The sequence below is a fragment of the Microtus oregoni genome, unplaced genomic scaffold, assembly GCF_018167655.1.
Source record: "Microtus oregoni isolate MIOR12 unplaced genomic scaffold, Mior012 000010F_ref0000083, whole genome shotgun sequence".
NCBI classification, from domain to species: domain Eukaryota; kingdom Metazoa; phylum Chordata; class Mammalia; order Rodentia; family Cricetidae; genus Microtus; species Microtus oregoni.
The window spans coordinates 4094790-4119117 of NW_024543069.1; the positions used below are offsets into that span (position 1 = coordinate 4094790).

Here is a 24328-nt window from a genome sequence, read left to right on the forward strand (position 1 = left end):
CCCATCCGCTACTGGGAGGAGTGTAGCTGGCTCTGCTCTATCTTCCTTAAGGTCTCAAATGAAGGACTTGTAACTAAACTAGGGCGGGAAAAGGCTGGAGCCCAGTAGCTCTGAGCCCATCCGAATTCCCTCCGCTCTCTCTGATTGGCTGAGATATGGGAAGAAACAGCGCCTGGTCTCCTGTGGCTCTACTCGTCATTGGCTGGGAAGAGGTGGCAATCAGGGCTGGCCCAGGCTGATGCTCTAGCTGCAGCTCTGTGCTGGTCGGGGTGCGCTGTCGCCGCTGTAGTCGCTGTCTGGGTCTCTTCCGCGGTACCCTTGTGCCGAGGCTGTCTCCCGGGCTCCGGGCGCAGACACCATGGTGAGTGCTGTCAGGACGCTCAGCGGGAACCTCACACCTAAGCTGGGTGAACCTTAAGAGACTAGAGAGTGGACTGCGCGGTGCTGCAGGAGCAAGCCGGGGGTGGGGTGGGGGACACAGAGCGGAAGGCTGCAGGAAACAGCGCCTTCGGTGGGAGGTGGGGACACATGATCTGCTGGAGCGCTCTGAGTCTTTGGGTCCCGAGTAGGTCCCCACCGCGCAACGACAGCCTCCGACTTCGGGTGATTCTCTCTTCCGCGGGCCGGGTCAGGTGGGAGGCTCCGGGGCTCAGATTCCCTTGCTGTCCCTGTTGTACCGTGGTGACAGGTGAGCAGGGTAAGAAGATGGGAAAGGGGGGTGCGGTGGAGCCGAGAGTCCATTGATTCTCGGGAATCTCCTCCTTTTAGTATAGGGTACCCCGAAAGCGCAACCAGATGGCGAGTGACAGGCCAGCGGAGCGGGGTGGGCGACGCGGTGGAAAGGAGCAGGTCCCTGACCTCAGTCTTTCCCTGCCCTGCAGTACGGATTCGTCAACCATGCCCTGGAGCTGCTGGTGATCCGCAATTATGGTCCGGAGGTGTGGGAAGACATCAAGTAAGTGAACAGCCCTGCTCCCAGGGCCGCGCTGGCACCGTGCCCGCGCTGGCTTCCCTAATGCTCCAGGCAGGGTCGTGGTGCGCATCCTCTGGTCTCCGCTCCCACGCTCTGGAGCCGGGACCAGGAGAAGAGGGTAGGCCCTGGCGTGGCCCCTTGGGGTCACTGCGGCCTCCTCACCCAGTCTGAGCGTGGGAACACCCTGCCAGAGTCCTGAGGCTCCCAGTCCAGGTTCGGAGGGTTGGTCAGCTCCCACGCAGGGGCCTTAGAAAGGTTCTGGGGCTTGAGGCAGGAAATGAACAGAAGACTTGTTGTGCTCTGAGATTTGCACACCTGGTACACATAATATGGCTAAATCGTTTGGGTATACCATAGTACACCCAGAAATTATTTCTCCAGTAAGTCACGTGAAGCACATATTTAATAAAGGGACCTCTGCCCAATAACCTCCTCAAATCAGCCTTGTTTTGCTGGGCGTTCTTCTAGGAGTGCTAACAGAGCACCCTAGTTTCTGTAGAACTTAGAGCCTGCTACTCAGATGGGACAGAAGAATACACTTAGTTGAGATTTTAAGGACCTGGTCACCTCTGAAGCCTTTTGTGGGTTTTGGGCTGGGTTTTACTGGGGGCTGAATTCCGAGCCTTGTGCGTGACAGGAGAACACGATGCAACCAAGCTCCATGACTGACCTTTAGATTTTTTTCAGAGATCTCCCTAGATACAGCGTAGGCTGGCCTGGACCTGCCAATCTTCCAGGCCTCTCTGAGCACTGGCACTAGAGGAATGCGTCACCATGCCCAGCAGAGCATTTACCATTTAACAGAATTATCTTTCCTTCGCTCCCTTGTTGAAACCGGCGTTTAACTCTTGCATAGCCGAGTGTTGCTACCAACTAGCTATACTAAAATCACAGGTAGCCATCACCACATTCTAACTGGCTAGGGAGATTGGTGAGGATTAAGAAGGGCAGAGGGGAACCCACTTCTCTTATTTGATAGGTTCCTGGGCTCAATGATAGCACACGAGCCCTTGTTATTTTTCTCAGCACATTTTATTAGCTATCGATTTCACGGACTTTATTGTTCAGTAATAGGATGGTGATTTTCTTTAGTTATCTGTTTCTGTGGAAATAAGCTCTAGAATGCAACATCTTCCTCCAGCTCTCTTGGGTACGAGTTTTAATTGATGTTCCAGAGTCTTTCATGTTATCCATATTTATGTTATTCGCAGGACACATCTGCATCCTATAAACAGAGGATGAGGCAGTTATGACTCTATCAAACAAAACTCTAAGAAGTAAGGCCACTTAGAGATTGTAATTTTTTTGACCTTACTCATTCTTTCATAGTTTTGGTTTTCAGTGGAGACAGGCACCGTTGAAGACACTAAGCACACGCCCTCGCGGTGTAGACAAGCATGAGGATGAACATAAGCCCTTTCTTTGTGAGTGAAGGGAGCACACATCCCCATGTGTTAACCTTTCACCTTTAGAAGTGAAGCCCCCAAAGTCCATGACAGATAAACCATAACAATTGATATGTTCAGGATTCTGAGAGTACAAGAACAGACAATGATGAGTTAATAATCACTATGCAAATTAAATAAAACTTAGAATACACATCTGAGTATTATCAATGTTGATAACTAGTCAATGTAGAAAAAAATTTACTTCATACTTCATAGAAGAATGTACCAACACGTTTATTTTTATAATTAAATTATCCAGATACTTGTTTATGATAGCTAAGGCCTAAACATTATATATATATACATATATATACATATATATGTATATATATATACATATATATGTATATATATATTCTATTAACTTTCAAGTGGTGGCTGAAATTGTTACATGTTTCTTCATGTACGTTGTACACATGCGTGTGTGCATATGTGCACACGCACACACATGAGACTGGTTCTTGCTATGTAGCTTTGAATGAATGGAGATGACCATGTGGTTGAGATTGGCTTGTTCTCACAACAGCACAACAGTCTTCCAGTCTCTGCCTCTCATGGGCCTGGAGTACAGACGTGTGTACTTATCTTGAGGTGTGGTTGAACAAAATTCTTAGTTGGCCAAGTGATAATAATGCCAATCATCCAAAACACTTCTTATAAATATGAACCAGGTCATAGAGATCATTTTTCTCTGAAATTACTGTGAGGATGGTGCCCTTACCAGAGGAACAGAATAGGGTTGGCCACTCAGTTGCCTGTTTTCACTTTAGGAAGGCATTCCTCAGGTCATGGGTGCAGTTTTGCATATGTGTTGGACAGTCTGGCTTGCTTCTCGCACTGAGGGTCTAAAACTATTCCTTGCTACTCTGCCTGGCTTCCCCAGATGCTGCTGAATGCTTCCTGGAAGAGCATCTGCCCAAGAGGGTGAGAGAAATATAACTGCCAAAGGCTATTGCCATGAAGATGGCCCTCCCCTCCCATTCCTGAGCCTCCCCTGCAGCCACTCCCCAAGATGCTGTCAGTTTTATGGAAGTCTCAATACGAGAGAAGAGCTGTTTTATAATTTTGCCTCCATACGAACCAAACATTTCTATCTTCTTTTTTCATCTGTGAAAAACTGTCTAATTGTATATTTTAACATGTTTTGTAGTATTTTTTTTTTAGTTTAGTAGGAAGTGGACATCCATCCTTTACTAGACAGGAAGTCACACACTTAATGACAAATAAAACTCTAAGTAATAGATTCCAGATAAAAATTCTAGATGACTATGAGCAGGAAAATACCTCCTTGGAAACTCGGTGACCACATGAATTAGTATCATCAGCATCACCGACTCCCAAGAGCTTTGTCTCCCCTCTTCAGTAAAAATTGCCCCAAACCCAAGCCCAGGCAATTCATCTCAAAGTGACAGACAGAAAAGGCTGAGTCTACTTCCAAGACCAGCTTCAGGATGTTGTGGATGTATCTGTATAAATTCTCAAATGTAGCCATGTATACATCATTGCTATGTTTTGAACCAGGGAACATCCAGTGTTCTGGATATAGCGTCATTACCCACTTTTGATCTATGTAGTAACATAAAAGAGTAAGAGACAAGCCCTGCTCCCAAATCTGCTTCAGATCTTGCTTTGTAAATTTGTTTGAAATTTTCAGATGATCCTCTTAAAGAAGCCATGTCTCTTGAGTGATGAGAAAAATAATACCTATTATTCATTTAGAAAAATGTAGTCAGACTTTATTCCCATAAGCATATCTTCTAAATGCTCAATAGGTCTGCTTCTGTTGCACTGCATCAGCCCTGGTTAACCTGACAACTATATTGTGCCAGTGAGCTCTGAGATTCTCTGTCTACCTTTGAAAATACACGAATTCTAAAGGTGGGTTCAAATGATTCTAAAATGATTAGAAGTCTCTTCCAAACAAGTGGTAGATGTAGCTGAAGATGTAACTCAGAGGTGGGATCCAAAACAGTAAAAAACACAGCCCCTCCCACACATACACCGCCGTTCAGGAAACTGTACTGACTTGCCTACAGGTGACCAGGCCAGAGTACTGGCTACCTAGTATCAGATTTTCTGAGAGATTAGAAATACACAGTCCAGTCCAAATGTAGGTATGAAATCTGTAAGTTCTAGAATTATGCAATATCATTTTATAGTTAACAGACACTGTTGTCAATTTGTGGTCCGTCGCCTTCCAAGTGTTTCTCATGGCTTTGCTCAAGCTGGTGCACGGGCTCTTCTTCCGCACCGGCTCTTCTTCAGCACAGGCTCTTTTTTCTCTTTCGTTCATTGTTAAGCGTATCTTTAATGAACATAGGTTAAACAATTCGGGCACCGAGGACAGAAAAGCAAATGATGTCATTCTTGCCTTGAAAATGTCTAGAGATAGCAGGATATTTTTAGTTTTAATCATTTTTTTAAAAAACTTTCCTGTCTGTCACTCAAATAAGGAAATGGCTTGACTGCTGGATAGCATGTACTGCTACTCCAGTTTGGATTCCATAGGTGTAGTTGAATTTGCTGATTATGAATCAATATTAGGGCCCAAACAAGCAATTTTTTAAAAATGAGGATAGTTACATGGCTTCTTAACCTGCTCAAGCTTTCCAAGTTTCAGTTGTATATGGGGGGAAATTGATAGCCTTGGTTGTTGCAGGACCTTCAGTATTATCTGGAAACACGCTTAATATGGTTCTTGAATAGCTGCCGGAGTAACAGTGTGCACTGTTTTCCACTTCCCTCTGTTAACTGGGTTTTTTTGACATCTTTCTTCTGCAGCACGCATGAACGCTGTAAAGCTCCATTTCAACAACAGTGGCCTGCTTTAGGGGTGTGGCTCAATGCTAAACAGTCTGCCTAGCACTTTACACCCAGACAAAATACCAAGAACAATAGCCCATTGTGCGAGCGTGCTAGTCCAACCTAAACGTTTCCTTTCACTTTGCTGGAGGTCCTCACCTCACTTCTCACTTTCTCCTCTACCCTCTTCACACACTGGCTGGTCTCATTTGCTTCAGACTATCCCTTGGCCTTGCTTCTTTCCTCCTGGTCCTTATCAGTTCCCCTCACCCTACACTCCAACAACCTTCTTGCCAGGTTTTCTGTGTCTGCCTCGTGCCCACCTTCTGCCTTCTGCAGGCTGTAGGAAGATCGTTATTTCACTATGCCATCTACACGGAGATTGACAGTGCTCTTTATACTGAGTTTATCAAAACCAATGAAAGCAAGCAAACCAGGGCATCACCATAATCTGGCATGCTTTATGGCATTTTCACATTCATGATGGGGTGAGCTAAATAAATTTTTATGCCTTTTTATAGCCGAGTCCAGATAGGAAAAAGCCTATGTGTGTTTGAAAGTGTGACTGGCCCTTCATATGAGAAAACTCTTTAAACTTTCTAGAACCGTTTCCTCTATGCATCTTCAGCTGAGGGCTGAGATATCTATTTGAAACAGGAAATGACTTTCCAGCTCACTGTGTTTGTCATAGTTGTCTTTTCTTTTTTCCACTATGAAGTTGCATTTTGAAGAAATTAAAGGAACGCTGTCAGGGGCATTATGTGTAGGAGGCTGAAAAGTCACAAGTTACTCTGGAGCCAGTCCTCTGAGACCAGGCTGTAAGCGTCTAGATGTGTTTACCCGAGAAGAGTTTCCAACTATCAATACAAAATACTCATTTTCTTACTCAAAAACAACCTCTGAAAATTAAATTCCTTGAAAAGCTAAAAAAAAAATAAGTCAATTAGCTGTGCATTATGAGTGAGACCTTTTTCTGTAGGAAATTATTCCAGGTGGCGTGAAAGCCAGAGGAAGACACACTGTGTATGTTTGCTTGATGCTAGGAAGCTAACTGCTTAGGCCTCACACAGCTGCTGGTGAGCTGTCTACACAGAATCTTCTAGAATCCATACCACTTTGAGAACAACATGGTGCCTGCATGATAAGGGAGGCCATAGCATTTCTGATAGTTTTGTTTCTATGATCTGCAACAGCCCAAAGACTGGTCTAGGGGAGTCTTAATTTCCTTAGACTCTTCCTCTTGTGTGTGTGTGCATTAGGTATATACCAGAATCATATTAGCCTACTCTATGCTTTTGTGTGTGTGTGTGTGTGCGTTCCAGTGAGGACTAGAAGAGAACCCAGAAATCCCATGCTTTCACTCTCACTGTGTCAAGATGGGGTGACGGCAAATATTAACTAAACATGGCTGCTGTTTGCGAGAGCAATGTCCTTTGCGATGTCTTTTTTCCCCTCCAGCAACAGGGACCTGGCAAATGTTTCCTCATGGCGTGCTGGAAGGTGATAGTTAAGGGTTGACGCTGTGCAGATGTCTCTAGGAAAGCACACTTAAGGAAATGAACACTATAAAGAGGAATCTCTCCAGCCCTGTTCCTGGGCGACCGCGCAGACCTGAAGCTCTGCGGCTTTTGTGCTCACTGTTTCGCCTGTCTGTGCACTAAAGAATAAATAGTAGGAAAACGTTGCCTTTATTGTTTGTATGTAGAAAAGTGAAAGACATTTTCCCTTTATAAACTGTCGATGACGGTAGTAAGGAAGACAAAGGTCAGTGTGCACCGTGTCCCATTTGCCCTCAGCATCCCACCCTGAGGTCTGATCTCAGTCACTTAACCATGCTGAGGTGGGGAGTTGAGCCTCTTCTGTTCCACATGTTCTCTCTGTGTTCTATAAATGTCCTCCTCCCAGCTTTGCCCTACTGCAGCAAAGGCATTTGAAGGAACTGTTTCATACATTCAGAATTATTCTCCCTTCCTAGTCATGGGTGAGTGTGCTTTGAATTATTCATATATTCTAATATCTGACCTGCCTCACCGGAGTGTAGGCTTCTTAACATTCTTAGGGTAAAACCTAGAGATTAGCGCGTTCTCTCCCTTCCTTCCCTTTATTACAATGTGTCTCTATTTTCCTCTTATTCTCCATGAATATGATACATACATTTGCATGTAAATTGTTTTTACACTCTAAATTGGAGACAATAGACATTTGTATAACATATACTCATCGTATGTATGTATGCATATGATTCAGAACACATCTAGGCCCTTAATTTGTGAGATGCTGGATAAGGACAGTGTCCTAAATTGCAGCGAAATATATGCCATGCTGAAGTTAGGTGTGTGGGGGGACTTGGCAGCGCACCATTCTATTTTGATTACAATATCTCATTCACATTGGACATCTCCTTTATAGGTCTACTGTACCCTCATGCTGTCGACACATGACATCACCAAACCGTCAGTCACATCCACTCCATTCACCCTTATTGTCACTTTGTAAGTTAGGGAACAGGAGGATATTAGAGAACTTCCCTCACACACCTTCACAGAGTAGGGACTGGGGCACAGTCATCCTACCCTGGGCTTTCTCCCAGTGAGAACCTGTACTCTCCTTCCCAGGGAGGGCTGACTTAGCAAAGACTCCACCCATCTCTACGTGTATGCTGGTGTCTTCTTCATTAGTCTTTGCTTTCCTGGAATAGTCCGGCGTATGTACAGGTGACACTCATTATTACGATTTGAAGGTATTTTTATTTAATCAGCCATTACATCTGTGAGAGAAAGCCATACCCACCGAAATCTTGAGCAGATTGTTTGCTTTGAGGGGAGCTGAGATCGGGCGTTCCCCAGGCAATGTTGATGGCCAAATGGATCCATCTGTGTGATAAGGCTGTGGAAGGCGCCCGTTTAAGACATTTATGAGTGACTTTCAGAGCTGCAGTCATTGCTGTCACAGGTCTCCCATGTCAGGAAAGTCACAATGAAAACAAAAATATACCAAGAGTGACGGCGTTGTTTTGCTTAGAACTGAGACCCCATTGTCACTCATCAGAGCATACAAGAGTGATAGCTTCACTTGCAGGAACCAAGCTTCAAGGAAAATCCAAAATAGAAGCTGGCCCTAGATTTAAAGGGCCTGTCTCTCCTTTGGGCAAAGTCTTCACACTGGAGTCGCACCTTAGGGGGTTCAGAGATTTATTAAAATCACTGCACTTAGATAATGAGAAATAGCAACTATTTTTTCCAGCCACTTACAAAAAAAAAGCCACATACAGTTTCAATGTTGCCTACAGTTATTATCTGTGGCTTCTAATGGAACATTTTAATTTTCATAATGACTAGATACAGCTAAGTGTTTTTATTACACTTCCCTCCCTCTCTCCTCAGCATTGCTAGGATTTATTAGAAAGACCAAATCTGTGTGCACCAGTGATGCTCCTGGATCAGTAGTTCTGGGGGTGCTGGGTGGAACTGAGAGTCTGGTAAATGTGGACATTTTCTGGCTGGGAGCTGACCGTTGTTTTGAGATGTCATTTCCTCGGACCTCAGACTGTCCCATTTCGGAACATCCCTTCTCATACCTCCATGGGATGCTTCTTTATCCATCAGCACAGACCTTCCCTGGAGTACACTTTCTGGGGGAGTACTCAGGAGCTGCAGCTCAGGGTAGGAAGCAAAGGCAGCATTTCTGTGTTCACACATGAAATCAATGGATATAGTTCCTTAAAGTTATGAGAAATGAAACTTGGCCATTTTGAACTCACTATATATCTAATTATTTTTCTTTAAGTCATCCAAAATATACTTAATACTAAACATGAACTATGGACTTCTCAGTTATACTGAATATAGCTTGATTTTGTAATATGAAGTATAGACAACATTCATGAGGAATAAGTGATTAATTCATTTCCTTGTTTTAAAATGTGCACACATGTATAAAGATGGTGATTATTTCAGTCAATCCACAAAACGTTATTCTGCTATATCTACCCACTACCTGTTTTTTGGAAGTAATTAGTAGATATGAAGATGAGTTTGCTGACAACCATCAATGAGTGAAAATGAGAAGAGAACGGCTTTAAGGAAAATATGTCATCCTTCTATAACACAATACTTATTTAGTGAACACAGCATATAATTCTATATCACTTTGTCACCATTGGAGAATTTAGCCACTCTTTTAAGTCACATAGGGAAGTAGAGCTTGCTTTTGGCCATTAGAATCCATTCATTTTACCAACAAGTCAGCAAAGAGCCCACTAGCTTTATTTTACGCTGCATAGGGCTTTCTGAGTTGTTGCTCCTCTTATTTCTCTCCCCTAAACATTTCCTCTTCCTTTTTTGTCTTCCCCCTCCTCTTCTGGACATTCCCTCCTTCTTCCTCCCCGGTGGCCTCCTCATTTTGCTTCTCCAGCACCTGGACCTCACCTGTCAAACCCACTGGGTGTGGAGCGTGAGGCCAAGGCTGACTATGCTCTCCAGTGGCTGCAGGAGAGCGCCGACGCTGTCCTCTACCCATGACATGGAATGAAACCCAGGGAGTGGACTTCCTCGGACTCGGCACCCCTGCATGCAGAAGTGAATTTCTTTGTTTTTCACATGCTGTAAAGAAGGGCATTGACTCATAATTTGGAGAAAACCAAGAGAGGTTAACAAAATAAGTAAATAAAAGTATCCCAATATATTTGAGAAAATTTCAAATTATAAATCTCAGCGAAACCCTCAGTTTGCTATATCAGTAAACCAAAATGATAGACAGGCCAAGGGCTGCTCCCATGTGATGCAGAAGTTAAGCAAGGTTGATGCTCAAGTTGATTTTGAAACAGTGATTGGGTCTAGAAAAGTTGGTGAGTATACCTGGAGTCGGGTAATTCCAGGTCTAAGGAAATGCTGCATATAAAATGTAAATGGTAGATTATTAGAAACATTACAGATATAGGCATGCACATTCGGTATTGGTTTTAAGGAAAATGGGAAAATGTGTAAACAGCATGGGTCAGCAAAGCAAGAGACAGGATTGCAGAGACTGGAACTTGAGCAGCGTGTTCTGCTTATATAATCTAGCTACCAGCTTGTTTCCTAAATTTGCTGGCCTTTGCTAGTCGCCTTCTGTGATTTCAGTCAGGTACAAAGTGAAGGGGGGAAAACCCTCCCAAACTGAAGAGAGAGAGACTGTGTAGTAGAAATGGAAGAAGAGCCACTCAAGATTTTAAGATCACTGACTGATGGTGTCAGGGTCTGTGATGAAGATCACTGACTGATGGTGTTGGTCTGTGATGAAGATCACTGACTGATGGTGTCAGGGTCTGTGATGAAGATCACTGACTGATGGTGTCAGGGTCTGTGATGAAGATCACTGACTGATGGTGTCAGGGTCTGTGATGGAGATCACTGACGGATGGTGTCAGGGTCTGTGATGAAGATCACTGACTGATGGTGTCAGGGTCTGTGATGAAGATCACTGACTGATGGTGTCAGGGTCTGTGATGAAGATCACTGACGGATGGTGTTGGTCTGTGATGAAGAATTCTGGGGGATGACATTAATCACCTCATTGTCCCACATCACCTCATTGTACCTCCATGGAAGCTAAGATATTAGCCACCATGAAACCTGATCCCATATGAACATATCAGAAAGCAGGACTGGTGCTGAACACTGACAGGGCATTTCCGGTAGCGTCTGCAGGTGGCGCTGTCTGCCTCCCCTTCCTTGTGGCTCATGTCTCTTCCTGCTTGGGTTTTCTGTTAACCAGGCACAATTGGGGGGGATGAGTCTCCAGTGATTCTCTAGTTACCATGTCCCCTGAAATTGGAGGGAGATGATGAATGAGCTGCAAAGAGGAGAGACCTTGTTCTAGAAGGCAGGGTGCATGAGGGTGGACAGCAATTGCCCTTTTGAAGACTCACGTAGCACATCATCTCCGAGACCTTAGTGCCACTCCATGGAGTATGTAAATCCCACCGTTTCCTTCTTCTCCTTCACTCTCATTGTGTCTCCCTTGTCTTCTCGTCTTGAAGCATCTATCATGCTACAACATAATATAGAATTTAACCCATTTTTCATATTACCTCTTTCTACCAGCTATCTACGGGTCAATTAGGGCTGGTATCTTTGGTAGTTTTCTTTACTGTCATGAAAATGCTTTGAAAAAGAGCCTAGAGCATAAGAAACATTGAGTATGTGTGGAAAAAACTTCTGGGGTCAGGGACTAGAAAAGATAACAAACAACTGGATATTCCCCATGGCTTCTGAGATAGATGCTAATAAGGAGTCCTAAGTGTCTGAATAATTCAATGGAATTCAGCATGACCTTTCCACAAGAAGACACTTTCTGGTCTCCACTGCTACTGACTTTGACTTTAGTCCCCCCTCCAGGGAGCATGTTCTACGATCATTTTAGGAATAGAAGATAAAGGAACTTGTTGCAATTAATAGAGAAGATATAGGAACGGTTGGTGGTTGGCCGTGCCTAGTGGATTTCTCTGCAAAAAGCTGCTTCTCCACTTTATGCATAGGGGGTGTGGATGCTTCTCATTCGTTTAAAGGTTACTATGGCTGGGTGTGTGTCTTATACAAACTAAGTTTATTATAAAAATACATGTTGTGATTTGATTTAATTCATTTGGGAGAACAGAACATGGTGACTATGGCGAATTAGCATACATTTTATTGCAGACTTGATTAACATTTATTCATATTTTAGGTCAGATGTTTCTAAATTCCCATGTGAACATTGGTGTTGGTTCACAATAAAAAATTAATGGGATAATAACAGAATCAGCACAGTCATGTCCTTTAAACCAGCAATTCCACTCCTAGGAATTCATTCTGTTTCTATATAGAAATAAAATTATGATGAACATATTTGTAGCTAATTTTATTATTTATACTTGTGGAAGAAAATAAAATCACTCTGCCTCACTGCCAAGACTCAGTGTATTTAAACAATGCAAATTGAGGCAGCAAGCAGTATTTGTTGAAATGAAAAGATAGCCATCAAATATGACATTGAAATTGGCAGCATTGAAAAGCATTATATATTCAAGTGTAGAAAACTTGATATAATATTGACAGTAGTTATTTCAGGCTAAGGGAAGCTTGTTATTTCAATTTTAGCTTTTTTCTTTCCTGTGCCTTGTGAATTCTTGCAATCCGCAATAGAACACCTAACCAGAATCCCTGCATTATCAAAGGATACACATCTGTCCATTACATGTTCAGAATTTTTCCGTATTGTCCCAATGCATGCTATTCAGAAGACATAAGCACTTTGGAGAACTATGTTCCTTCCACTTGATAGTTATGTATGTTTTGGGACATAGAATAAGGCCACATATACCTCAATAATTGAGTTTGTATTATTAATTGAGAATGTAATATTGTTGAGAAAGTAAATATATGAAACTCCATTTTAATATGCACAGCTAAACTCACATGGCTGTGTGTCCTGATAGCCGTGGGAGATGGGTTACATTCTCCCTCACATTTCATAAAAGCTAAGTTGTCATGCTCCTGCTGTTTACGTGATTTGCCTAACTTCATCCAACTAATAAATTCTGAACTCTGAAATCGTGTATTCTTGGTCCCAGGAATGGAATTTAAGACCTTGTGAGTTCTGGGCAAAAAACATCCCAGCTCTGCATGACTGCAACACAATCATAAATGACATGGTCTGAAGAACACAGTATGTCTTTAGGAACAGTTCCATGCTCAGTCGCGCATAAGACTTGACACAGATGGGGAGATGGCCCTTGGATAAACAGAATGAGCAGTGCCCATGACTGGATGGTTTCTGAGAGAAGTGTGCCCATGGGTGGCCTTGAAGGTGTCACTGTGACCGTGTGGGTACAGAGCTTCAGCTGAGGAGGAGCGAGTCGCAAATGACTCGCCACATTGTGTGTGAACTTCACATGGAGACAGTCGTCTGGGAACTAGTTAGTGCTTTCTCCACCCATCCCTGTGTGAAGGATGACTTCCTCCTCTGCTCGGACGCTTATTTGAGAGAAGCTATCCAAATCCTATCAAAATAAATGTATTTATAGAATCCTGATGACCGTAAAAAAAATGATAACTGGGATTTCCTTGTACTAACTGTGTATAATTTGAGCTACTGTGTTTAATGTTTGAAAGATAGATGGGAAGAGGTTTGACTAGGTCACTCAGCAACTCAAACCTAATGTGTTTAAAACCAGCTACTGATGACAGTTGCTCTGGCCAGAGACCTCCTTGTCATCCCTGAGGCTTTGCCCTCCCCAGTCCAGTCTCAGCTGGCCATGTTTTATTTACCCGAATGGACACCTAGAGTGAAATTATGGCTCGTACACCCTGCTGCCCCGATCCACGCACTGCATTTTCACAGACACACATCTGTCCTCCCAGGAAAGTGGGTTCCAGTCTGTTCTGGTAGAGTCTGTATCCCAGTTCCCAGGGCACTGTCCCACACCTGTAGGGAATCCGTAAATATTTTCTGACTTTTTCCCAATACAGACATAATTTTTGATTATATATAGTGTTGGGCATTGTATTACACATGAGAGTACGAAAATATGGCTCAATGCCTCCTTTGATTTGGATAGAAGCACGTAGCAATTTCTCCTAAATCACTAGATTTTTAGGTACACGGTGTCAATTTAAGCAACTTTGTCTCCCCCCAAATCATGTTCCAGAAATAGATCCATTATTCACTGTCATTATGATCTTGACAGATGTCTTATACTAACTTATATCTCCACCACGCTTTCCTTTCTTTCAGAAAAGAGGCGCAGCTGGATGAAGAAGGCCAGTTTCTTGTCAGAATAATCTATGATGATTCCAAAACATACGACTTGGTGGCGGCGGCAAGCAAAGTCCTCAGTAGGTTCAATGAATCTTCCCTTCTCTGGGTCAAACAGACACAGGTTCACAGATGCTAGGCTGGGGCTATGCGGAAGCCCAGCCTTCCAGTATACACTATTTAGTGGGCAACAAGGGGAAAGCGGAGATCTCCCTTCCCCTTATGAGGCCTTGTATGGAGAAAATGCAAGCACTAATATTTCAGTCATAAAAGCTCTGGTTATAACCCAACCACAGAGTGAGCAATCATATGTAGAGTGCATAAAATACTATTTTCAAATGTGTGTTACCATAATAAGCTATGTGAAACAACAGAGAGAGAGAAGAGGAGAGAGAGAGAGAGAGAGAGAGAGAGAGAGAGAGAGAGAGAGTGAGAGAATGAATTCATAGATAAGACCCATTACTGAAAAAAGTGTAATTCCGACAGGTCTCATGGTGTGAAACTGTTGTGAGTGCTCACATGCCAGGGGCCCACGTGCGTCTGGGCTGTAAGCTATACAGAAGCCATGAAACTCTTAGCTCTACTGGGCACGATCCGTGAATTAGAAACAGAACTATTAGATGGTTAATAAAAAGGAGACAGCAATTATGAAATAAAATATGAAGCAAACATTTAAAATACTAATTTTGCAATTTGCAAAACTGAAATATCTGTTCAGATCAAGAGTCTTACTTATTTGGGTCAAGAGTTCCAGAGAGGAAATAAGACATTTTCAATTTAATGATAAGGTGACTTTGGGAACTGATTTTATACTATCCAAGTCCCTTAAAATGTTAAAAACTCTGACAATATATTTTTAAATTCATTTTTGTATATCAGGTGTTTAAGTGTTTGTGTGTGTGCATGTACAGAGAAAGGCACATGTGTTTGTGTGTGCCTGTGTGTGTGTATATGTGTGCATCTCGAGGCCAGAAATCATGGGCAGGTGTTTTTGTCAATCATTTTTATTTTTTCAAAACATTTTAAAAAGTTTGAGGTTATAATATAATTATTTCCCTATCCCTTTTCCTCTCTCTACAGCCTCCCATGTATACCCCCTCACATTCAAATCCATGCCCTCTTTTTTGTTTATTGTTCTCTCTCTCTCTCTCTCTCTCTCTCTCTCTCTCACACACACACACACCACACACACACATGCTACGTGTATTCCTAAATACATGAATAGCACCTGCTCAGACCACATAATGCTACTTTTATGTATATGCTTTCAGGGATGAGCATCTGTTATTAAATACGAGTTGGCGTGCTTTTCCATGGGAAAGATGCTTCTGCGACAAGCATTCCTTAGTTGCCCGTAGTTCTTCCTATACTGGCAGTTTCATGAGCTTCCTGCACCCTTCCACATCACTATGTCTGTTAGTGTCACCCTCGTGCAGCTCCTGTGTCAGGAGTCACGATGGTAAGACGTCGTGTGTACCGTTTCTGATATGTGTAGGGGACACAATCTCAGAGCAGACTTCCTTCCCATTCCTCTGGATTTTACGGTCTTTCTGGTCCCTCTTCTCAAATGGTTCCCGAGCCTCAGGTAGAGCAGTGGTGTTATGGATACATCAGTTTGAGCTAGGCTCCACAACACTGCATTTTGATCAGTTGCTTCACCTTATTTTCTGAGATAGGGTTTCTCACTGAACTTGAAGCTCATGGTTTGGCTCGCTGACTCATTGGCCAACAGGCTCCAGTGACCCGTGACCCACCTGTCTCCGTCTCACAGGTGCTGGAGTTCCATGCACCACTGTATCTGGTTATCATATGAGGGCTGAACTCCAAACACAGGTTATCATACTTGTGAGGCAGGCATTTTGCCGAAGGCTCCATCTGCCTCCCCACACTGTTAAGGAATTTTCACAAAGACATATGAGATCTGCTTCTTATTAGGATTTTTGTGTAAGTGGTTTTCTGAGAACTGTGTACGTAATCAAGCACAAAGGGTCTGGATTTTCAGTAGAAGTGTGGTCGAATAAATCATTACAACTCATGTTGTATAAGATGTCAGTCAAAATCCATACAGAAAAAGTAACCAATTAAAGTTTAGGAAGTATTAATGACTACATATTAAGAAAAAAGTAGGGTATTAGGATATACACTAAGAAATGTTTTTATGTTTTTTAAAGAAAAGTTATTTTTCCATGGAGTATTGGGTTATATTTATTTATAGTGTGTGTATACGTGTGTGTGTGTGTGTGTGTGTGTGTGTGTGTGTGTGTTATACAGATGCTTATGTCCCAGAGTTCCTGTGTGGAGGACAGAACTGAACTTCTGAAAGTCCTTTCCTTCCACAACGTGGGACTTGGACATCATCCTCTGATCACTAAACTTGATAGAAAGCATCCTTACCCACTGGAAATTTTACTAGCCCTGTGTCTTTGGCTTGAATAAACTGCTTCTCAAAACAATACACTAAACATATAATTATAAACTATTAAATTTAAGTGTATCTCTATGAGAGCTGAGAAAGAGGTCCCATTGCTAGTAGTATGAATCATGCTGTTGACATGTTAGCACACAGTCTTCTCTAGTGTTGTCACAGTACCCTGCTCAGAGATCCTTAGTCTATGTTCGTACTGTACAGTAATTATGGACATGTTAAATCATTTTCATTTAGACTTGTGTTTCCCTTCTCACTGACAGTGTTTTACCTGTTGTTCTGTCCTCTCTAACCTACAACACAGACCTCAATGCTGGTGAAATCCTTCAGATGTTTGGGAAGATGTTTTTCGTCTTTTGTCAAGAGTCTGGCTACGACACCATCTTGCGTGTCCTGGGATCTAACGTCAGGGAGTTTTTGCAGGTGAGAAACTTGAGGTCCTGAGAGTGAAGGCTCTTGGTGTCAGTTCGTACATTTGAGCTCTTGAATGCTTCCCTTTAGCCAATTGGACAAGAGTGTCTTGCTCCTGAAGAGGAACAATGGCCATTCTAACACAACATTGAGTTATCTGATGATCTTACACACATTCCAGCATTTCCCTTCATGTAGTTTCCTAGTCTCTATTTGATAACTCTCAATATACAAGTCGTCAATTAGTATTCTCTTAGAGTCCACAGTTCTGTTTTGTTCATTTGTGTTAAATAAGAATCACAGATGTGAACGGTGTGGTTTTTCCTTTTCCATATATAATAAAGTTTTATTCTTTGTAATATACTCATAAATCAGGAAGTGCTGACCGGCCTCCTTACGAGGAGAAAGTTGGGGTGGGGTTGCGGGTATTGTTTCGGGTATCCTGCTTAGGAAAACTAATTCTTTGCCTTAGAGTTACTAATTAGTTGATCATTCACACACTCTCTCTCACACACACACCCCAAAATCTAATAAATCTAAAGCCCATTTTAGGTAACAAGATAAAACAAATACCACCACCCAAGGCCTTTATCTTACAGTGTTGAATAATTGCTGTAGAAGTCTGTGCTAGTAAATTCCTCACTTGCCGAGATGCTATTTCTGGACCGCCTGTGCTATTTTGAACTCTGGCGTTTGTGAGACCCTCTGGATGAACGTGTGAACACTCAGCTTCATGGGGCTTGTTTGCAAAGAGTGTGTCTAACCTGACTGCAGAGAGTGGCTGGACCTTGCTGGAAAATGATGTCAGTGCAGTACCAGCTGAACCGAAGCCCAGTTTGGGGAGAATGTAAACGACTCCAAGGCCAGCTGCATTATTGATTTAACAGCCAAAATAAGAACTTTTGTGTTTAATCAAAATGTCTGCTGTTTACACAGGGACATTTTTCTTATAAACTTAAAGCAGCATTAAATCATGATGAACGCTGGTTTACAGTCTCCAGCTGTGGACTTACTGAAGTCCTGCTGTCCAAAGAAAGCCTTCCCTTCCATACGAAATAGCTGCTAAAATTAAAGCCAACCTGATGGCTTCTAAATTGATTATTTCAAATGAATGGGAGTTTGATATTTCAAAGTGTTGGTGGGATTTTATGTTTTTGAATGCAAAGTCCATTCTAAAAGTTTTTTGGTTGACCACTGTGTCACCTTACCAGAAAAGATTTTTAAAAAATGTGCTGTGCTGTGTGTGTGTGTGTGCGTGTGTGTGTGCAGGTAACCCACAGAGGCCAGAAGAGGGCATATTGGAGCTGTAGTTACAGGAATTTCTGAAGCCCCCATGTGGGTGCTGGGATCTGAACTCTGGTCTTATGATGGAGAAGTACATACACACGACGGCCATGCCATCTGTTCAGCCCCGCCTTCCAGCAGTGTTCAGTGTTAGTGAAACTCTGATGACCCTATCTACACAGCAGCCCACATCTTTAAGTAGATTTCCCAATGTCGTTACCCGACCTGTACTCATCTTGACCATCTGCTGAATGTATCAGGGCCGAGGAATAAACATCCATGCCTGACTGTGCCTGTGTTTTTCTGTGCTCTTAGGCTGCCTTGTCCCACTGTAGGGGCCCTAGCTGGAGAGGTTCCTCATCACTTTATAAAAGCGTAATTCTTTTTTTTTTTTTTATTGCGAAAAGAAGAAAAAAAAAACATAAACAAAAGACAAGTTTCCACCTCCTCCCAGGCTAAAAGTGTAATTCTTATTTGACAACATTGTCCATTGTGTAGTAGACCTTGGTCCCACCCCCCACCCTGTTCTTTCAAACCCACTCCATTTCTAACAAAACCTACTCTTTATAACAGTCTTCTTCCTACTAGCATATCTGTTTTGCTTTGTTTCAGGACCTGCTAGGTTTAATCAAGACTGTCCCTGTAGGTGTGAGTACGAGCTGGTGGCTACACCACTAAAAATCGTTTTACCCTCTTTATCAGCGGCAACTACCAATAACCAATAACTCTCCTGTGAAAGCCAGGGCCCCATGGTTTCCTCCAGAACCCATGCTGACAAGTTCAGCCTAGAAAAGGCAACCGCAGCTTCTGAGTTCACCAGGTTTCATGGCCGTCCTCCCCATCCTGCGGCCCTTACGTTCCTTCCCCCGCCTTCTGTGATGCTCCTTGAGCCATGGAAATGACACTACGGTGGTCACAGCAAGGGCTGAACAAAATGACTCAAAGGTCACCCTTTCAAAGCCTCAAGTTTCCTCACTAAGCACTATTCATGACAAAAGAAGATTCTCTGACTCAGGCTGTGGATAGGGCTGCTCTACCAGCAGGAAGCTAGCAATTTAGGTCATCAAAACGCTCATTTAGCAAAACAGAAGTTCACCTGGAAGCCCTTGGGGCTCCCCAGCCGTGGCCCTTCCTCAGCCCACAGCACCAGGCACGAACTTTCACACTGGAAATGAGCTAAGAAGTAAGGCACCCACTTTCACAGATGCTGCAAAAGAGAAATGGCTCACTTACAACGTAATGATAAAAACTTTGCTAGCGTCTTTAAATTAAGTTTGGTTTTATTCTATGTCCCCATGATTAAGACTGTGAAAAATGAGGCTATTTTTGGACACTACAAAATTTTTATTGTTTATTCTTTTTGAACAGGTGAATTTTTGTCTTTCTAGTTTTGAAATTATTATGACAAACGTACTCTGCTAAGACAATGCTCTACTGTAGAGGAGGTGGTTTTGCTATGGTCAGGCTAAAAAGCAGAAAGACATTTGGGGGTTGTTTTCCTGTATCTTCCACGGTGATGTAAAGAATTGGGTTTTCACATATTGATTTAAGGGCCTAGCTTACATATAAAAATGTTCCTCCAGCATATGTTGATAAAACACTCTTCTTTAGCATGTCCTTCCACCATCCAGGAGAGAGTGAAATGAACCAGGCTTGACCATTAAGAGAGTTCAAAGGCTTTTCTTTCATGTGCAAGCCCCAATGTGAATCAATAACCAAATATCCGTACCTATCCTCTTTGAGCCTGCTTCATTTGGAGAACTCAGCCTTTTTTAGCAGTTTCCCGAAACCTTCCAGAAAGGGTCTTCCTGTATGTAAAGGCTGGATAGTCTTCTCAGCTTCTCCAGTCTTCTCTTTAACTCCGATGATTTGCCTAAAATGAAAATAATCTCAATATGTTGAGCCCTGAGTTATTCTCTACTGCTCGCTGGAAGTGTCAAGCTTATCAGGTTTAAGGCAATGGAAATCACTTCATTTGTCCTCTGTATCTCTAGTCTCTTAAAACATAGTCAGCCTTGATCTCTGTAGACTCTCTTATTGGCCATGGTCCCTCTTTCCTCTGAGGTCCTATGCATGCTCTTCCCTCTGTCCAGAGCATGGATTTGGGTCCTCTTCACACAGTAAACTCAGTTCTCCAGGTCCCATTGCTTCTCCAGATTCTGCCCTACTTGCAATGGGGTCGCTACTGGCTTTTCTCACACTTTCAAAGCACGCTGTCCCCAGCCTCAGCCCTGGCACTGACTGCACCACCGTTTCCTGTTTCTCCCACTGGAATGTAAACCACGGGAGGCCAGAGACCCTGAGAGCAGCTCAGAGGATGCAGGCTGCAGTCGGAATCTGGGGGATGAATCAATAGTTGAAGGAGAAAAGAATAGTCCCTGCAAGGAGGGAAACAGAATAAACAGACCTAGCAGGAACTCAGCCAGTAAGGATTCCCTCAAAGATCGTCCACTCAAAGTGAGGCTGCGCAGTTTAAGAGAAGTTTAACTCCCATCGTAAAGGAGATAGGATGGTTTATTCTGAGGCAAAGATGAGAGACCATGACTTGGGAACACAGATTCGGGTTTCCAGGTAGGGTTACATGTTCCATGATGGCACAGGCTATACAAACTTTTATAGTTACAGAACCAAAGAAAATTATAAATCAAGGCACAGGTTAGAGCATAATGAGGGAATGACACTACAAGTTTGTTATCCGATGACATGCTTAACTCTTGGTGAAAATTAGTGGTAGGCTAAGAACATGTTTCAGAGGTTTTACCTGAAGGTCCTACACAAAGATATTAGGTCACAAATGGGGAAAAGGGCTATTAAGGATCTATGCTAACCCAAGGCAATTTAGCCCAGATCTGAGCATTCCAACTCTTCAAAGCTCCTATTGCTCAGTCAGTCTTATAGAATTCCCAATTTATCTGCAATTGTTTTCTTTTCCTGAGAATTTCGGTTGATAGAGATAAGCCTAAACAGACACAAAAAAGGATACACATTGAACTAATTTTCTTTCTAGGTGCACAAGGTAACTTGATGTTTATTATTTAACTTAAAGGCCACAATAGTGTATCCGTGCATTTAAATACATTGCTGTGTCTGTATATTAAATATACTTATGGATTTGATGTTGCTATTTAAATATCTCAGAGGACAATAAAGTTGCCATGAAGTTATACCTCAGGAGACTGTTAGACCAGCCTTTGACATATCTGTCACTTTCAGCACACCAAAGGACTTGGGATCTTCTCTCCCTGTCTCTCTGGACATATTAGCAAGAATGGCTTTTCAGCACATACACACCCAGACACACGTACACAATCACATACTCATTTACACACTTTTCCGTACACACATATAAAACTTGAATCTGTTTTTAAATATTTCTGAATATCAAAAACTATATATGAGGCCATCTTCAGTCCTATGGGAATTGGTTAATTCTAGAGTAGGAGTGGCTGTTTTGAATTGTTTCACACTTATTTATTTCGTGTGTGAGTTTACCCACATGTGTGTCCATGCGTGTCCATGCAAAGACACGTGTATCGATGTCATGGTTCAGTTTTCAAAAGTTGGTTTCTTTCACCTTCTGGGTTCCGGGGAATCAAACTGTCATCAGGCTTGGCGTAAACTGTTTTTATGCACCAAGATATCTCAGCAACCTAGTTCTGAAATATTAGTACCTTTTTCAAAATTGGTTATTTCATTGGGATAATGCCTCTGTCTGTTCCCTTGTAGAAATGGTATATTTGCGGCCACACAGTAAAGATGGCGTCTGTGATTTAGTTCTAGGAAATTTTGCCATTTCTATATTATCTGTCTTAAACAGTTGAAAGGACTTCTCCCATGAGTCTTTGCTTCCTTCACCAAGCTTATGACCTCATACAATGCCTCTTGTGTTCCTATGTCCAGTGTTTAAAACTTGGCACCATGGCGACTTTGAAAGTGAGTTTTCCCGGTGAACACAGCGATAAAATATAGGAGATACTCCTGAGGAAGCTTTTAAAATCTGTCTTTAGGGGTTGCATACTTTGCAACCTGTTTTTCTAAAGTCTGTGAAACCATCCATTTTGGAGCTGTTAATTTATTCTTTAGTTCATTTCGTAACTGAAAACCTAAAGCAATAAGGGGAAGGCTCTTAAGTATTTTCTATGTGGTTATTAGATTTCACACGCATTTAGCTAAAACTGTTGCCAGAAGGACAAAGCTATATTTTAGCAAGCTCTTTCAGCTCTTTTCTGCTTTTATATTCCTACACTAGGCACATGTAGGTTCCTATCGGAGGCCTCTATGAGCTAAGAGAAGCTCTGCTGCGCGTGCAAGCTTTGCTTGCTCCCTGACAACATCACTGGTAAGGAATGTCCAGCCAGAGGCGCTTCCACTGCAGCCCACTCTGCACGATGACAGAAAACACTTTCCAGAGATCACTGCGACAGTGTCTCCTGTCACTCCTGTGCCTGGCTTCCATCAGTTGATTCAATTCTGTTGCCTTTGAGTAGGGATTGGCTTTGGGCATCATTTGGCCAACAGATTATGGCAACGGTGGCAATTTGAAACATCCTAGGCCACAGCATAAGATGTCTTCATGTTGCTCTATGGACGCAGACAGCCAACATGAGATGCTCACACCACACAAACGATACAGATGGTCAGGGCAAAAGTCAGCCTGATTCCCTTGCAAAGACCTGGCCTTATATCAAGGCCGTTTCTAGCATTTATTCAGAAAATCATCCTGCCAATGTGCTGATGACTGCAGGCCAGGAGTTTCCCACACTCATTCAGACAGCACAGAGAACCATCAAGGATAACAATAAATTAGTACTTCAATCAAGTCCGTGCTGATGTGGCTTGCTATATCATGTATGTTCTTGGACAATGAGTCAAGAACCTTTGACTAAGTCCTTGGTGAGCTGATGCAGGGCCTTTGGCAATGGGACCCAAATGAGGCAGATGCAGGCCTATCCATTCATTGCTAATCCTGCTGCATTGTTACCAAGTCTGTTCTCTATGGCCCTAACAGTTCTATAAGCAAAAAAAAAAAAAAAAAAAAAAAAAAAAAAAAAAATCAACACAAAAACCTGCCAGGTTGACTTGAAAAATACACTGGAAAAATGTTTTAGAGACCTGTTAAGATTTGTATTCATGAGCTTATTTCAATAGCCAGAAGGACCGCATTTAAAAATTGAAATATTCTTTCATTCTTGGCTGGAGACTTGTCTCTCCCGGTTGGGTTTGTGGTACTTTCAGTCACCCCTTCAGCTCCTCTTGGGCTCCAATTCCGGCTGATAAAACACAGCCCACCAGCAGCAACCCGGCACTCACAGCAGATCCAATTTCGATCTCTCAAATGTTTGCGCAAAAAGCTATTTTGGGAAAGACTGGGATGTTCCTAAACAGCTGTAAAATCCTAATACTTCCCCAAGTTATTTACATTTTGGAGGAAAAAATGCGCTAGTGACTTTGTTTTAACTTTTGAATTTCAAAAGCAACATCTAAACTCCACGGTCTACAGCCTGCAATTAAAATACGACTTCCATTTATTTAAAACAGAAAAACAAAAGTGAAGGAAGATAAAAATGTTAAGGTTGTCAGAGTCGTCTATGAATAACGGGTTGCACAGTTTCAACTAAATCTAGATCAGCTGTGAAGTTTGCTCTTATCTGGAGACGGGTTAACTGGACTGACATTCGCAGATTCCCTGCATAGAAACAGCGCATTCATTCTCTGTGTGGGTGTGGGGGGGGGGGGCGCACAAAATGATATCAGCACAATTAGAAATTAAATTAAACCTTCAGACTGAATTTTAGGTATTGGAACAAAAGCGTCGCCTTTCTAAACGACGCAGAGGAGAATGAGTTCGAGCATGCTTGAGGTTGCTCCGTGGCTTTCTGGAGGGTGCTCACACTGGAGCATGCGTGTTTACGTTTTCCCATGACGTTTTGGCTGCTGGTCAGATGCGCATACTCCTTCTAACTGGCCACACAGCTGCTCTCCCCTCCTGCTCTTACCTCCGTGGGTATATTTAGAAATAAAACAATTCCAGTTTTGCGAAGAACGTTTTATTGCCCAGATGTATCCAAATAGCTGTGCTCATGAATTGTCAAGTCTGTTTAGACACTGCTATCGAGCTTGGGTAAGCTTTTCTCTCGACCGTGCTGCTAAGAGGCCTCGTTTGTGGTTTCCTGAGGTTACTGCAACAATTGTGGTGCAAATGTGAAGACT

The 24328-nt window shown here is 42.7% G+C and overlaps 1 protein-coding gene across 1 annotated transcript in view; it reads left to right on the forward strand.

Annotated features, from left to right (window-relative positions):
* The first annotated feature begins 223 nt into the window (after positions 1 to 223).
* The window catches only part of Gucy1b1 (guanylate cyclase 1 soluble subunit beta 1), a 41655-nt gene continuing 17550 nt past the window's right edge, over positions 224 to 24328 (forward strand). Inside the window, exons 1-4 of the mRNA XM_041659498.1 lie at positions 224 to 361; positions 882 to 955; positions 13978 to 14078; positions 16728 to 16846. Of these exons, the coding sequence (XP_041515432.1) occupies positions 359 to 361; positions 882 to 955; positions 13978 to 14078; positions 16728 to 16846 (297 nt within the window). The 5' untranslated portion in view covers positions 224 to 358. The remainder of the gene's footprint in view (positions 362 to 881; positions 956 to 13977; positions 14079 to 16727; positions 16847 to 24328) is intronic.